The sequence below is a fragment of the Rissa tridactyla genome, chromosome 19 (assembly GCF_028500815.1).
Source record: "Rissa tridactyla isolate bRisTri1 chromosome 19, bRisTri1.patW.cur.20221130, whole genome shotgun sequence".
In the NCBI taxonomy this organism is placed as follows: domain Eukaryota; kingdom Metazoa; phylum Chordata; class Aves; order Charadriiformes; family Laridae; genus Rissa; species Rissa tridactyla.
The window spans coordinates 3,475,471-3,491,128 of record NC_071484.1 but is presented as its reverse complement, the minus strand read 5'-3'; the positions used below and the strand labels follow the sequence as shown (position 1 = coordinate 3,491,128).

The 15,658-nt window shown below is 50.8% G+C and overlaps 2 protein-coding genes across 2 annotated transcripts in view; one reads left to right on the top strand and one right to left on the bottom strand.

Moving 5' to 3' along the window:
- Nucleotides 1–15,658, bottom strand: part of LOC128919412 (uncharacterized) — a 171,393-nt gene that overhangs the window by 27,771 nt on the left and 127,964 nt on the right. The gene's annotated exons all lie outside the window — the stretch shown is intronic.
- Nucleotides 1–15,658, top strand: part of ASIC2 (acid sensing ion channel subunit 2) — a 529,690-nt gene that overhangs the window by 472,504 nt on the left and 41,528 nt on the right. Inside the window, exon 2 of the mRNA XM_054224735.1 lies at nt 4,481–4,631. Coding sequence (XP_054080710.1) covers nt 4,481–4,631 — 151 coding nt within the window. The remainder of the gene's footprint in view (nt 1–4,480; nt 4,632–15,658) is intronic.

Here is a 15,658-nt window from a genome sequence, read left to right as displayed (position 1 = left end):
TTTAAATGCCGTTAGAAATAGTCTTTTATAGCTTCTTAGGGAAAAGATGGAAAACCTTGTGGTTGAGGGTCTTGAGAGAGGTACCTGCGGTTGTCCAGTGCCGTAGCCTGATGCCGTGGTTGGGCATGGAGCACCGCGCCTAAGCTCGGCTGCATGCAGAGAAGTTTTATAAATGGGGATGCCATAAAGATACGACATTTATCTGTGGTTTGGTAGGGGACTTTCATGCAGGCACCGCTGTTTCTCCTGGTAGAGGAGGTGGAAGGAGCCTGCCCAGGGCTTGAGGCAGAAGGTAGCCGGCAGTGGGGCACGGGCATCCCATGGGAGCTGTGCTGCGGAGGAAAAATGAACCCTTTTTATTTCAAAATGAAATGAAAAATGAAATCAAAATGAAATGAAAAACAGGTTTCAAAAAGGAAACCGGTGGGTTTTTGCTTCATGCCTGCTGGCTCTCCGCAGCTCCCTCCTAAGCCAGGCTGTTGGCCTCAAAGCCTTCCTGCGCTGTGAAACGGACACTGGTGGTTTCAAGCTGGGGTTAAACGCCACGTCCGTGCTCAGGAAGGGGCTCGCTCCACGCAGCGCCGGTGGAGAGCTGGGTGGATGGGACGTGTTTTCGGGGATGCGCAGGGGTGGTAGGTAGAGGTGAAGCTGCTGTATGTGCGGCACGTTGTACACAGCAGGGTGGTGACTGCTGGGACTGTAGTGCAGGAGCTAGCCAGATGTCTTCTAGGAGGCTTCTTCAGGGGCTTCCAGGGAGGTTCTCTAGCTGCAGTGAGCAGGGTGACTTTTTTCCCTTCTTTTCCTTCTCCCTTTCCCATTTTTTTTGTCTGTCTTGTTTGTTTGATGTATTTGTGACTCCTTTCTGCCTGGGAGCAGGGCTAAGCCTAGCAGAAGATTGCCTGAAGGCATCCCTGGTCGCTGCTTGAGCATTAACACTGCACATGGCTCGGGGCTGCCTTTGCCGTAGGGTCCCTGCAAGCAACCTTGTCCTTGCAGGGAAAGGTCGTTTCTTCATCTTCGGTTTGTTCTCTTTGATTTTCAGTTCTCCGTGCTTTCGAGCCTGGGTCCTCGTAGCCATGGTGGTGCTCTCCTAGTGGGGGCTGCTGGAGGTGAGCAGTGGGAGCAGCGGGCAGCCAGCTCAAACCCCACATGGAGGCATCTACGTGGGGTTTAGTTCGATCAGGAGTGTGCTTTGGGAGTGAATATCCCAACTGTCCACACTTACTGTGCTTTGATTTGCATTGAGGAGCCACCTTGGAGTGCTTGGACTCAACTCCTTGAGGGTGAAACTTAGTGGGAAGATGTGCTCCAGCCCAAATTGGCACCCAGTGCATGGAACTGGGCTTGAGGTGGTCCAAAGGAATAAAAAGTCCTGAATGAAGCATTTGGTCCTCCTCCCCTGATGTTTTGCTCTGTAAGTCTTCTCATGGTCCATGCTGTTTGCTGATGTATCCCTTGTTGGTCTCCTCTTGAGCACCAGCTCTTTGCTTAGCGACTAAGCCTGGTGGTGACCCTACCCCAAAAGTTCTCATGCTGTGTGCTGGCTCTTCAGCAAAGGTGCCTGATTTCGTGTTGGGACGAGCGTTCATGTTCTCCTGCAGAACACAGTCATGGCTCTGGTGCGGTATTTGGCCGTCCAAAGCCGTGAGTAACTGCCTACCTTGCAGAGACGGAAGGCTGGAGAAGCACCAGGAGCATCGTTGAGGGTCTGTGCTTGCTGGTGGCCCTAAAGAGCAGCAGCAAATCATCAGGTTTCCTTGGAAATGTGTCCTTGCAGGGTCGCAGGAGTGATGTAGATGATGCCAGCAGCACCCATGTCTCACATCGTCCCCTGGACTTGCCACTGCTCAGCAGTAGATGTGGGGCTGGGAGGCAGTTGCATTTCTTCCATACATGTGTCAACACAGCTCGGGTTGTGTACAGCTGGAGAGGTTTCTCTCGGAAAAAAAAAAAAGCGGGAGAAACATCTGCCAAGGTCATGGGAGATGAGCTCTTGGCCGTAGCCAGCAGCCTTTCATGGACTTTGACAGTCGCTGGCTGAGGGTGGAGCGGAGGGGATGGAGAAACGTCGCTTCCTTTTCAAGTCACCATTTGATTTCTTTTTCCGGGATTGGGGTCCCAGACGTGCAGCTGAAGTCAGCCTCGGGCTCCTCTCACTTCGGATCTGGTTTGTTGGATAAACCTGCCCTGACTGGAGGTTTTACACTGAAATGTTTACAGCTGGAAAAAGGGCCGTATAAAAAGCCCCATAAAATTGCCTGGATTTATTTGGCTAAAGACCGCGCTGGGTACGTCAGCATCTAAATCCTTATTCCGCGTGGACGGTGTGCCGTGGCTCTTGAGAGAAGCTTGCTTGGTTTCCCGCGATTGTCACTAACGCAAGTTTTCTTCTTGCCGTATTTTAAACGATCCCTAATTAGAAATTTTTTGACTCCCGCCTTCAAAACCTATCCGGGAAAACCCATCTCCGGGGCACAGGCTGCTAACACAGGATTACTGTTGTTCAGCTTATCTTTCCAGCTTGAATGGTTTAATAGGTCAGGCAAGTATTAAAATGGCATTTTCACATGGATATAAAATCTTTTTTAAAGGGCGTATTTTTTTTTACTGCAAACACTTCATATTCTCTGCATCCTTTTGGCTCCGATTGGAGGTTTTGAACTCGAATATGATTTCGTAGTTGTCTCTTTTCACCTGCTTCCCTGATGCTGTGATTAGAAGGCATACGTCAATATTTGAGGGGAATAAATTGCTGATGCCTCCAGCTTCTGTTTAGTTTCATGAATCATCTTGGGGTCGTATGATCTCAGCAGCTGCATTAGCGACTTGTGATTTCTGATGGGACTGGAGCCAGCCTGACGCTTGGTGTCGGGCTCCCTTTGCTCTGAATATTCATTACCGGTGTTTGCTGGATGCTTACTGGTTCCAAAACCTGGACTTTATGGAGCTGTAAAGCAGCAGAATGAGTCGAAGACGACTCGTGCTCCCCGTTTCGCGCTGATGCTTGTCAGGAATCACCACGTGCGACGGTTGGGGGATTTCTAAATGTCCCTGAGCCATTTTATCCTCTTTTATTTTAGGAAGAAGTTCTGCACGTCTGCATGTCCCTGGCTCTGTCAGTGCAAGGCATGGGGGAGACTTGGGTTTTAACCTTTTGTTTTTCCATATGTTCTCCCAGTTCAGGGGAGGGCTGAGTGCAGGACTGGGCAGTGCCCGAGACCGTCAATGCCACCATGATCAAAGATGTCACACCTCTGCTGCCCCACCAAGAGCCACCCCACTTGGAAACCCATGTCCACCTCATTTGGAAACCCATGTCTGCCCCTCTTGGAAACCCACATCCACCTCATTTGGAAACCCATGTCCACCTCGCTTGGAAACCCATGTCCACCTCATTTGGAAACCCACGTCCACCTTATTTGGAAACCCATGTCTGCCCCTCTTGGAAACCCGTGTCCACCTCATTTGGAAACCCACGTCTACCTCATTTGGAAACCCATGTCTGCCCCTCTTGGAAACCCGTGTCCACCTCACTTGGAAACCCATGTCTGCCCCTCTTGGAAACCCACGTCCACCTCATTTGGAAACCCATGTCCACCTCACTTGGAAACCCATGTCGACCCCTCTTGGAAACCCACGTCCACCTCACTTGGAAACCCACATCCACCTCCCTTGGAAACCTACGTCCACTTCCCTTGGAAACCCACATCCACCTCGCTTGGAAACCCATGTCCACCCCACGTTGCAGAGCTGCTGGTGGCCTGTCAGCCACCACCTGGGCCTTGCCCAGAGTTTCTTTCAAGAGATGGGCCAAAATGAGACTAAAGAAAAAGCAAAAGCGATGGAGGAGGTCTTTCCTCATTTGCCCAAGTGTTTTTAACTCTTACCAAGTAGTGGTAGAGTCAGGAATGAATGGGTTATTGCATTTTTTTGTGTCGGGAGAGCACAGGCATCATTGACATTGCTTCCTTTGGGTGGAAAGCAGTGGGCATGAGCTGCACCTCCAGGCTTTGATATTCAGCAGTTGGATGAGCATGGAGTAAGTGGGGGCTTCAGTGCCGGCGTTTCCATCCTTTGGGGATGAGCCCACCTCTAGGGCTGCAGCCGTGATCCCGCAGCGGCGGTGGACTGAGATGCCTCGCACGAAACCGAGGAATTGTGTTATATTTGAGTACAAGCTCAAACACAGCATGTACGTGTGTTTCTCGGAGGCTTAACATGATATGACTCTGGCGAGGCGAGCTGCTGAAGACATTTGTTCTCCGCTCTGAAACGGCTTTCCCCTCCTCTCTTCCATCTTTTATTTTCTGTAAGGAGAACACAATACGCTAAGCGATTAAACCGGATTAGATTTATCTGCAGACATTTCCCTTCGAGCTATGGCGTGTGGCCGTTTCTCATCCCTCAGCCCGCATTCCGATGGGAAGAGGCATTGCTTATATGGGAAATATTATATTATTTCTCTCTTCTCTCCTTGCAGGTGTTTACAAAATACGGGAAATGCTACATGTTTAACTCAGGAGAAGAAGGACGGCCTCTTCTTACCACAGTTAAAGGTGGGACAGGCAATGGACTGGAAATCATGCTGGACATACAGCAGGATGAATATTTGCCAATATGGGGAGAAACAGGTAAGACCTTCTTTTTCTTCCTGCAAACATGTATGTTCTGGTGATTTTTTTTGAAAGTCCATCCCATTGCATGCTCCCCAACCAACGTCTAAACCTAACAGCTCTTGAAAGCAAGAGGAGCCCAGTCTTTGTGGAAATGAGTTGCTTTTCTCCTCGGTGTCTGCGGCTGCTGGTTGGGACCAGCACGTCCATAGTTCAGGTCGTCGGTGAGTGCTGGACTTGGGTGTCTCAGCGCCAATAACTGGGAGGCCAAACAGGAGTGTCATGGCCTGTCCTGGGGTGGGCACTTGTGGGTGACAAGAGATGTGGTGTCTTCTTCAGGTGCTCCAGCATATCCTTCTTCCTTAGAAATGCATTTTTGGGAGGCCAGGTTCAAGGTGGACCTGCAGCTGCTTGTCTGCGCTTTCCTCCTCCTTGAAATTTGGGGGCATTCGTTGCCCTAATTGTTGTCTTTGTGTGGGTTAGGGCTGCCTGGGTGGACCAAGGGCTTGGCTCATTGCACTTGGAGCGTTGGGGATGGACGGCATCTGTCCCCTAATGACCCCAACTGGGTCAGGCATCTTCTGAAGAGCCAGTGCTGCACTGCAGCCCTCTAATGCTGGCATAGAGAAGGGCAGAAGGTGCTGACCAGAAAGGCTGGGGCTGTGCGCTCTCGTGGGTCTCATGGGTTGGGACGGCAGCACTCGGAGTGGCCGTGGAAATGCTGCCTCCTGCAAGGGCAGCTCAGCAGCTCCCGTCATCCCCACCGAGCTGCCACGGTGGAAGTTGCTGGCAACGCTGGTGACGGTTTCTTCATTGAAACCTGCCAGAAAAGCAACGGGCAGGAGGTTGCAAGAGGGGTGGCAGGGGCAGGGGACAGCACGGGGAGTGACACCTGCCACCAAAGCCACCCATTCAGAGCAAGCCTTATCAGTTCTTCAGCAGTGGCGGCTGCACTTTCCATGAACCCACGTTGACATTTTAAACAAAGCATCCAAAAAAAGCGCTGGAAAAAATTGCCAGCCGCTCTGTTTCTCTGGCAGTTGCAAGGGCAGAGCGTTGCAGTGGGAGTTCTTCGGGATGAGGTTGTGTTTATTTTTGGGTATCAAGATGTCACTAAAGGTTTTGTGTTGCCATCGCTCCATCGTCCTGCACAAATGAGCCCCTTCGAGCACCTTTCAAAGTTCTGCTCAATAGCAAAGAGAAGATCTGGTTGCATTCATTCAAAACTTACAATTTATTTGTGTGGTGTTTGATTCTTAGGATTTAAACAGATTCCCACGGTCCCGTCAATCATTTAAAATTGCACAGGTTTTTATAGCAAGAGCTTTGCTTTCTTGTTTTTATTTCGTATTCAAAGTCAGCCTGATCTGGCCCGGGTGAGGGGGAGGAGACGGTGATTTGAAATCATCTTTTCTGACTTGTTGCATTTGTTTGAAGTCTTGTCCTTTTAAAGGCAAAGCAGGTTCACAATAGAGAGCGGGAAGATGAAGTGCATCTTCTGCCTCTGATGCTTTATCACTTACAGAATGCCTTGGGGGAGCCCGTGGGGGCAGGAAACCACCACATTGATGGCTTGGAGATAGAGCAGGCTTGGACAACCCCACCGCGAGTTCCGTATGTTCGACTTTGTTGAGTTTTGGACCCCTCTGAGGTTCCCCATGGAGACACAGACTTCGTGTCACACTGTTCTCGCTTTAGGCTTGCTCTTTGGAGTTGCCTTTTGGAGAATCTTTAGGAGGAACCCCTCCAGAAATGCGCTGCCTTTAGAGCTGTGCTTTTCTATCGGTGCGATGCTGGAAAAGGTGGATCGGTCTTGGCTGGGTAAACCAGACTCTCATTACACAGGAGGCCAAAAAAAAAGAGAAAGAAGCAAGTGGAAAAATAAATTAGGCGGACAAAAGATGAGGGAGGAGGATCAACCAGGTCTTGTTCTTGCCATCTGGCAGGGAAGCTGGGCAGGAGAGAGAACCTGTAGGAGTGGGGAGAAGGTTTCCAGTCTGGTACCTCCACGTCTGTGAGCATCACCGTCATCTCGAGGTTAGGTGGGATGGCGACTTCTGCTCTCGTCACTCTCTTCAGACAACTTTGAAGCCCTGGACATGGGAAAGGTACTTGAAACCTGGCCATGGCGGTGGACTTGAAACCTGAGGGGATAAAAAAACCCCAACCCCAAGTGCATTCCTTTTTTATTTTTTCAAAAATCTTGTGGTTTTGGGGGTCTTTTGAATCCAGACTTGACTTTTGACCACATGTGTAAGGGAGCAGTGTACTCCTTTGATTTTCAAGATGCCCCTGATGATGTCATAGAATCACAGAATGGGTTGGGTTGGAAGGGACCCCTAAAGACCATCTAGTCCAACCCCCCTGCAGTGAGCAGGGACATCTATAACTAGATCAGGTCACTCAGAGCCTCATCCAGCCTGGCCTTGAATGTCTCCAGGGATGGGGCCTCCACCCCCTCTCTGGGCAACCTGGGCCAGTGTCTCAGCACCCTCAGCGTAAAGAACTTCTTCCTAATTAATTTGATTAAAATGGTGTAGGAGAGGCTCCTGGACTCGTTGCAAGCCAATTTGGCCATGTTCTTACAGGCCCAGGTAGAACTGGTACTTGACTTTGAAGCTCATAAAACATTAATCTTTGGCTTTCAACAAGGGACTTTTTTATCCTCCACTTTTGTACAGCGCCTTGTACAAGCTGTCGTCAATCTTCATTGAGGTCTCTGGACACTACCAGAATAAAAAATATTAACTATAGTGGTTAATAGTTGCTGTTCCCATGGAAACACTTAACTCAGCTCTTAGTAGGTAAGTGAAGGAGTTGATGATTTCCAAATATTTGCATAATAATGCAAATGTGTTTGGAATGAAATCTTCTCAGCTGCTACCGCTGGGACCGCACAAACTTGGCTCTCCAGTGAGAAGCTTTGTCAAGGGCACGCGGCTCTCGGCAGTGAACTTCAGCCCTGGCTTTGGAGAGGGACGGGGGCGGACGTGGGGTGAGATCTTCATGTTGCAGCGCCAAAGCCACGTGTAGGCCTGGGGGAGACCAGCCGTGGGGATACCTCCAGGATGGAAAACGTTGAGTTTTTTCTTCCCAATGAGTTCATATCTCTCTTATAACCTGAGCCATTTCATTCTCTCCTTATCTTTTGCTCTTCAGACACTTCTACAGACTGGTTTTGCTGCTCCCTTTTCCCAGTAGCCATCCTGTACCCAGCAGCTGCTCTTTCAGTTGCCTCTTAGGCAATGATTTTTGTGTGGTTGAGTTCCTTGACCTTTTTTTTCCAGTTTCCAACTTCCACGTCCCTCAAACGTGGCTGCTCAAACCGTTTCCTTTCCCAGCTGGTTGTCCCATGTTAATCCAGGTTTTCCCAGAGTGATCCGGAGCTGCCCCCACCAAACTGCTGGCTCAGACATGGTGTTTGCATCCCATTAGGGCTTCACAGATGCTGTGGGTGGACCAACCTCCACCACCAGAGAGAGCTCTTCACATGGAAAAATAGAATCATAGAATCACAGAATCGTGCAATTTCTCTGGTCCATCGTGGTGGCCTTGGCTCGTGCTTCCTGCAAGGGTCTGTCCCATAGAAAACAGCCACCCAAAGAACCCTCCAGGCCTCAGTTCACTGCCTCTCCATCCCAACCGTGGCCTAGACACCCCATGAGACCTTTCCTCCTGCCCCCCGGGTCCCTCAGACCCTCGTTGGCACAGAGCAGTTGTGGTTCTCTTGGGTGCAGATACGATTTTTATCAATGCCGAAGTTCAAGCGGCGGCATCTTATTCTGTATTTAGTCCCATCGCTGCTTTGTTTTTTGCCCCAGATTTGGAGATGCCCTAAAAACGCGGTCTCCTTCCCAGCCCCGCAGGAAAATAGTTGGCGCGTGGACTCAAAAAAACAAAACAAAACAAAACAATCCTCGTTCGGCTGCTGGCTGCGTGCCTCGGGATCTCGGCTGGCTTTTTTAAACTGTTCTTTGCAATTCAAATAAGAAGCGAAGAAGGAAAATAGTGGTCCGTAGCTTTGGGATGGGGCTGCTCCAGGAGCTGCCGCCGCCACGTCACGCTGGCATTTGCTTTGTTGTACAAAAAGTGATTTAATTGTTTACGGACTCGGCAAATAAAACGAAGTGCGTTGTCATTCTAAAAAGACCTTTACTGAGTATCCAGTAATATCCTGGGAAGTCGAAATGCCTTGTTTAACAAGTTGCTTGTAATAGAAAAATATGCCTTTTGCTTGACTGTCTGCGTGCGCGAGCCCGTTGTTTGAACACGTTTAAATTTATGCGCAGTCTAATTTTGGCATAGCGAGTGTACACAGACTGCTTCAGTCTTGATTTCCAAGCGCAGAGAAAAGGGTATTTTGACTGTGTCTGGATGTCGTGGCATCAGGCAGCCTCGCCGTCTTTGGGGGTGCAAAAATATTGTGTCAGGGCTGTCAAAATCATGAGGCTTTTTGGGGGGAAAAAAAAAAAAAAAAGATGGGAAAAAGAAAAAGAAGTGGAAATCTCTGTCTTTGGAATGTCGCGCTTCTCGAATTTATATTTTCTAGCATTTTACTTCAACCGCGAGCTTACTAGACGTGAAAAGACTGGGAAAATAATTTGTGGCTGAAGTCTTCACGTCGCCTTTGTGCTTTAAAGAAGGGAGTCGTGGTGCAAACAAACAAACAAAAAACCCCTAGCAATCCTGCGTGGAGGTAAAATGCAAGATGGAAAACAATTTACGCCAGGGAAAAAAGCTCTTTCCAGTAATCGAGGAGGAGACGACAAAGAGCGGAGTCGGAATAGAGTAGGTGGAAGTGGCAACTGGTGGCACATATGGCAGGGAATCTCCCAAATCCTGCGGTTGAGCGTCTTTGTGTCGCAAGAGGATGGGCTGGGGAGCGGCGGGGCTGCCGAGGGTGTTGGGTTTATTGCACTTGATAGGGAAAGCGGCAGAAACGCAATCAGATACGGGAAAAGGAATTCTTAACTTAGAGCGGTGACTATTTGATTGGAAAGGGAATCCACTTCTGGTTAATCTTTCTGGAGTGGCCCGAGGTGTTACGTATTGACCTAATATAGCGGCACAGTAAATTGGAAATCGCTCAGGCTACGGGGCTGCAAATAAGAAATACAATCGGAGAGTTCTGCGTTTGTGTCTCAGGAATCGTTGGATAAAGATGAACATTTCGTACCAATTAATCAAGCAACACGCGGAATAAAAAAAAAAAAGGGGGGGGGGATGAGAAACGCGCTATAAAATTGCGCTAAGCAGCAGCATGAAATCTATAAAGCTCGAGGCTTCAATCCACTTAGGAGACTATCACGTAGTATTATGGGCTGCTGTTATTTAACTTGATAAAAAACACAGGCTACAAGCAAGACTTTTGATTTAGGTCACACAAAACAAGGTCTCAAGCCTGTTTCCTTCACACCCAGCCCATTTGGATTGCAATTTATTTTTTGCTTCCCAGCTGGGTTTTTTCCATGCTCTTATTAAGTGGTGGGTACCAACCCCGGCCATCAAATGGTGGATGCAGTGGAGGAACATTGGTTGGTGGCCCCTCCCCAGGGTGTGGGTGCCAACCCCAGCCATCGAATGGTGGATGCAGTGGAGGAACATCTATTGGTGGCCCCTCTCCAGGGTGTGGGTACCGACCCTGGCCATCAAAGAGTGGATGCAAGGGAAAACCATCTGTTGGAAGCCCCTCTCCGGGGGTTTGTGGTTTGGGAAAAGGAAAAGTCAACAGTGTGTGGTGGAATCTTGGGGACCAATCTCTGCCATGCCCAAGGCGCTAGATGCTCGTCTTCCCTCTGGGCATCGCTGCCGGGGGAGCTGAGCCATGTCTGTCGCATTAATCCAAATTAGCCGGAGGTGCAGGTGGTTTCGGTGGCATTGAATTTCCATGCCGCTGCTTTTCTTCCTCATTAAAACCGCCTTAATTCCGCTGATCTCTTCCCATTTCCAAATTGAATTTAGACAAATTGAATTAGCGGGGCTTTAATTCTGAACCGGGGTCTTCACGCGAGCCCTGATGCCGTAGAAAGTAGCTGGGGTTTGTTTGCGCCTGCTGGCTGTTCTGGGAAGGGCCGTTTGGGTCCTCCTTGAGTCTGGAAAGAGGGGAAAAGTGATGGTGGTGGCATCCATGCTGCGAGAAGCAACAGTTCCCAGCCAGCCCTGACCTTCCTCTGGCTGCATCTCCCCAGGGACCGGCTCGTGGTGGGATGCTGCAGAGCAGAGACGGGCACTGGGCCATCGTGCCGACACTGGCACGAGCCTCGCTGCCTCGCTTAGCTTGGGGTAGATCAGGTTTTAGAGAAGACGTTCTCTCTGCTGGCGCTTTTTTCTGGCAAAGAATAGGTTATCAGGGCGGTGTTGAGGGACCCACCGCCTGCTTTGGGTTTTGGGCTGTGTCGTGGAGCATCTCCGCGACCTGCCTGAGGTTTGGGATGCTCCAGGCATCGGTTCAAAGGGATTTGCAGCACAAACCATCCGCGTTCACTCCGTGCAACCGGCACCGCGGCGATGCTTTTGGCTCGAGCCGGGGCTGTTCCTCCTCGTTGCTCACAAAAGCCCTGGTGACTTTTGGGATCCGGCAGCCGAGCCGGAGGAGCGAGAGGACTCGGAGCTGGGGACGACGACGAGGGTGACGCGGGGGCAGGTTCGGGTGGCTGGAGGCCAACGCGGCCAACCTTGAAAATCCGTCTCGCAAAAGTTTACTGATGCGGGCACAAATTGAGAGCGTTTCCATGGTTTCTTTGATTTTTTTTCTTTTTTTTTTTTTTAAATTCCGCCCCCCCCTCGCCCTCCGGGATTTCGTGCCAGGCAAAACAGATTTAAGTGGCGTCTCGGTGCTGCTGAGATGGGTCTGCCCAGCGTTGTTCCTGCCGCGCTCCGGCGTCTTGTTGCGAAGGTTTTTACAGCAAAGGAGGGACAGTTGGTTTAGCTCGGGGCTCAGACGTCGTCCGTCCCCCCCCCCAGCTTTCCCCAAAGCCTCCCCAGCCCCGGCAGTGGGTCTCCAGCTGTGCCGCCTCTGTTCACGGCGCACGAGTAACCCCCAGCCCTGGAGCATTTGCTTTGCCAGCTGTGGAGAGGCACAAAGCGCTCACTGTCGTTTGCTCCTGCATATTAACGTGATTCGTGGCGGTTCTTCATAAATTCAGGCCTCTTTTTGCTTAACAAGAGATGTGAATTCAAGCTGGCCACCCCCCAAGGTCACGGCTGTAAATCCGCCGGGCTCCTGGCACGGCTCTGAGGGGTCGGGGGGGGGGCTGTTTGGGATTTACACCGCAGGGAATCATCTGCAGGCTTTGAGCCGCCGGTATTAACGGTGGAGTTTGGGAAAAGGGGGGAAAAAAAAGGCACCGGTTTGTGCCTCCGCTTCGCTCGCAGCTGGTGGAGTTCTGAGTGGGCTAATGACAATTAACATAAAAGTCACCCGCGAATATAAAATAAGGAGGAAATGACCTGGGAACGTGACGGGCGGCAGCAGGTATGCGTGGTGGTGGGATGCTGGGCTACGGCAGCGGGATAACCCCATACACACGCGCGTGCGAAACCCCGAGCACGTTTTAAAACAGGAATATACTTCCCAAAAGTGCGCGCGGGGCCGCTTGGAGCTTTTGCAATTTCTTTTCCATTGCGGGGGGCGGGGAGGTGGGGGGGGGGGGCGTTGCGAGCGGTTGCCTCCTGCGTCCAGCCGCGGCAACCCAGCTTTTTTTTGCAGGTGAAACTCGTGTTTTGCCTCGGAAGGGTTGGTTCTCGGTTTGATTGAGGACTTAAAATAGGAAAGAAAAATTAAAAAAAAGAAAAAAAAAAAAAAAGAAGAAAGGCAAAGCAAGGTGGGCGTAAAAGTAGCTCGTCTTCTCCAGCGCTTCTCAGCCCTGAGCGTTTTCAGCAGCTGATTAGCAAACGGCGTGTGGAGCTGTAACAGCGCAGGAGGATGAAATGCCGGTCCCTCTGGAAGGAGGAAAGACCAAAAGGGCTTTTACTATTCACAGGAAGAATATATAACGGTTTAAGATGGCAAAAAATCATACTGAATTCATCTGGCAACGGCAGTGGGGACTTGGGGAGCCGGAGGGGGACAGCTTTTCTCGGTGTTTAACCGATGGTTAATGCCCTGGTATTACAAAAGATGCATCCTGGGATCCTCAACGAACACCTTTCCCTCCTGATGAGCTTCAGCTAATCTTTGATTGAGGAATGGGCAGCGGGGGGAGCGGGGAGGTGGGTGGGGGTGGGCAGGGATTCTGCCCCTCTGCTCCGCTCGGGGGAGACCCCCCTGCAGCGCTGCCTCCAGCTCTGGGGCACCAACAGCAGAAGGACACGGAGCTGTTGGAGCGGGGCCAGAGGAGGCCCCGGAGATGCTGGGAGGGCTGGAGCCCCTCTGCTGTGGGGACAGGCTGAGAGAGCTGGGGGGGTTCAGCCTGGGGAAGAGAAGGCTCCGGGGAGACCTTGGAGCCCCTTCCAGTCCCTAAAGGGGCTCCAGGAAAGCTGGGGAGGGACTCTGGATCAGGGAGGGGAGCCATGGGACGAGGGGGAAGGGTTTCAAGCTGGAAGAGGGGAGATTTAGGTTAGAGATTGGGAAGAAATTTTTCCCTCTGAGGGTGGTGAGCCCCTGGCCCAGGTTGCCCAGAGAAGCTGTGGCTGCCCCATCCCTGGAGGGGTTCAAGGCCAGGTTGGACGGGGCTTGGAGCAACGTGGGCTGGTGGGAGGTGTCCCTGCCCAGGGCAGGGGGTGGCCCTGGGTGGGCTTTAAGGTCCCTTCCAGCCCAAACCATTCTATGAATGCCAGATAAGACACACCGGCATCTTCACTGCGTCTTTATTCGTGGTCTGTAGGTGACATGGCAGTGCTGCCTTGCTCTCAGTTGTACGTGGAGCTTCACTACCCATCCGTTCCCAGCCGTTTGCAGGGCAATGCACAGATTTGGCGATGTCGAGCTATGGTGGCGATGGTGGACATCCCTCCCTGGCTCCTCTCCCACCCAACCCCCTTGTCTCCCAGCAAGTCAGGGCAGAGCAATGAATTTTGGTTGGCGTTGGATTTGAACTTGTGCAAGAGAGTAGAGACCCAGAAAGGCTCAAAATCTGGGGAAGTCAAGACAGCCACAAATGGACTTAGAAGCCATAAACCTGATTTTCCCCAGCACTCAGGGCAAGCCTTGAGTATCAGCTGCTCACGAAACTGCGAGGTTGACCGGTGGTGATCGGTGTGTTCGGGGCCCTGCACAGGCACCTCTGTGCCAGAAACATTTTAGGTTATGATCTGCAGTGAGAGCCCATAAAAGCGATGAAGAAGATTGAACCAGGGTAGTAATTTGTCGCGTGGCGTCAAGCTCGTCCTTAGAGAGTCAAATTATCCTCGCTGCTTACATCTCTTCCTGCAAAATGAAGTTGAGCTTCCCGTGCATAAATCTCCTCTTGCTAAATATAAGCCATTAAATGCTTCCACTTCTACTGAACCGCAGCCAATGCTGCAAAGGGCGAACGCCGCTTTATTTGAAATGATGCGACGGTTCAGCATTGCCAGGCAGCAATAATTAGCCAAGACAGTAGAAAAACACCCCAGACCCCAATGGCAAAGGGTTGATTCATCCTTCTGAAGACTTGAACGTCCGAAGAGATAAATGGTGCCTCTAAAGCGACAGCGGCCTGGAGCGTAAATAACACGGAGTGGTTTGGGCCGGGAGAACTCGTTGCTTTTTTGCAACCGGAAAATCTGATCTCGGATCAACCCATCAAGAGGCAGCTTGACCTTTAGGAGGCTGGTTGGTGTCACCTAAAGGGAGGCATAAAATGTGCTGCGTCTTGGACCTTTTCCTAATGAGAGCAAGAATTCATTCAATTAGCCAGGTTTCCTGGGGAGAAAAGGTCAATGTTGTTGCCACTTTCCACCAGCACCCTGACAACCAGAGCATCCACAAAATTAGGCTGCCACTAAAAATTAATTATGTTTACCTGAGCACACTCATCGATAGCGCCAGAGCGAAGAGAGGCTCAAAGGTTACTCGAGTTTTTGTGTCTGGGCTGCGTCATTAAGGTTGGCACATAACCGATACGCTCCCGTTCGCGGTGAATTGCTCTCCGGGGCCTCTCGATGTTATCATGGAGCTGGAGAGAGCCAACGCAGTCCTTGAAAAAGCTCTTTTTTCTCTTTTGCCATGCAGCAGGTACTGCTGTTCCCGTGCGCCCAGGAAATTGCCGGGGGCTGATCCAGGCTCGGATTGCCCCGAGGGTTGATGTTGCCCATCCAACAGGGCTTGTAGAAGGAAAGGACTTGGGCGGGGGGGAGATTTCAACGTGGTATTAAAATCAAATGGTTGTTTGTTTTAGTAAATAGAGGGAAAACGTTCATCGGTAGACTTTCCTGCAGGCTTTTGGGTTTAAGAGTCCAAAACTGGTGCTTTGCAGCCATGAGGAAGAACATCTCAACAGCTTTGGCTGCTGGTGAGCAAACATAAGCGTGAAAACTCTGGTCTTTTCCCAAGGGATTTCCTCGTAGCATCCCCGTATCTTGTCCATCAGCCCCTCTGGTTCCCACGGTGAGCTTGGTGCTGAGGTCCTGGCCCATGAGCTCAGCTAAGGAGCGCGTTTCAGCCCATCCTAGCACAGTCAGCGCATTGTGCAACGCCCGCTAGGTCCAGTTCGTGCCGGTTTGGCAGTTAGACACCCAGAATTCAAAACATTTCAAAAATAAACCAAAATGACGGTGCTTGTGATTTTATATATACAGACGGGGATGCGCCGAGCAGTTAAGACGTGGCTGGGAAAGCTGCTGCTCTTCCTGGGGTCCTGCTTGAGAAGGTGTGAGCTACGAGAGCAAGGCGTTCTCCTCTGTAGGACTGGTATTAGCAAGCACAGCCAGACGTCCCCGGTCACGTCACGTTGTTAAAATGAAGCTGTAAATACATATCGGTGACTTAATGAGAAAAAAATCCTTTAAGGGATGTAGATGCTTCAAAAGCTTTCCTTAAAAAAAAAAAAAAAGCCCCGGAGTCAGGAAATGTTCATTTAAGGCAAAACCAAAGGAATAAAAAACTAGCAGCTGGCTTCGGGAAA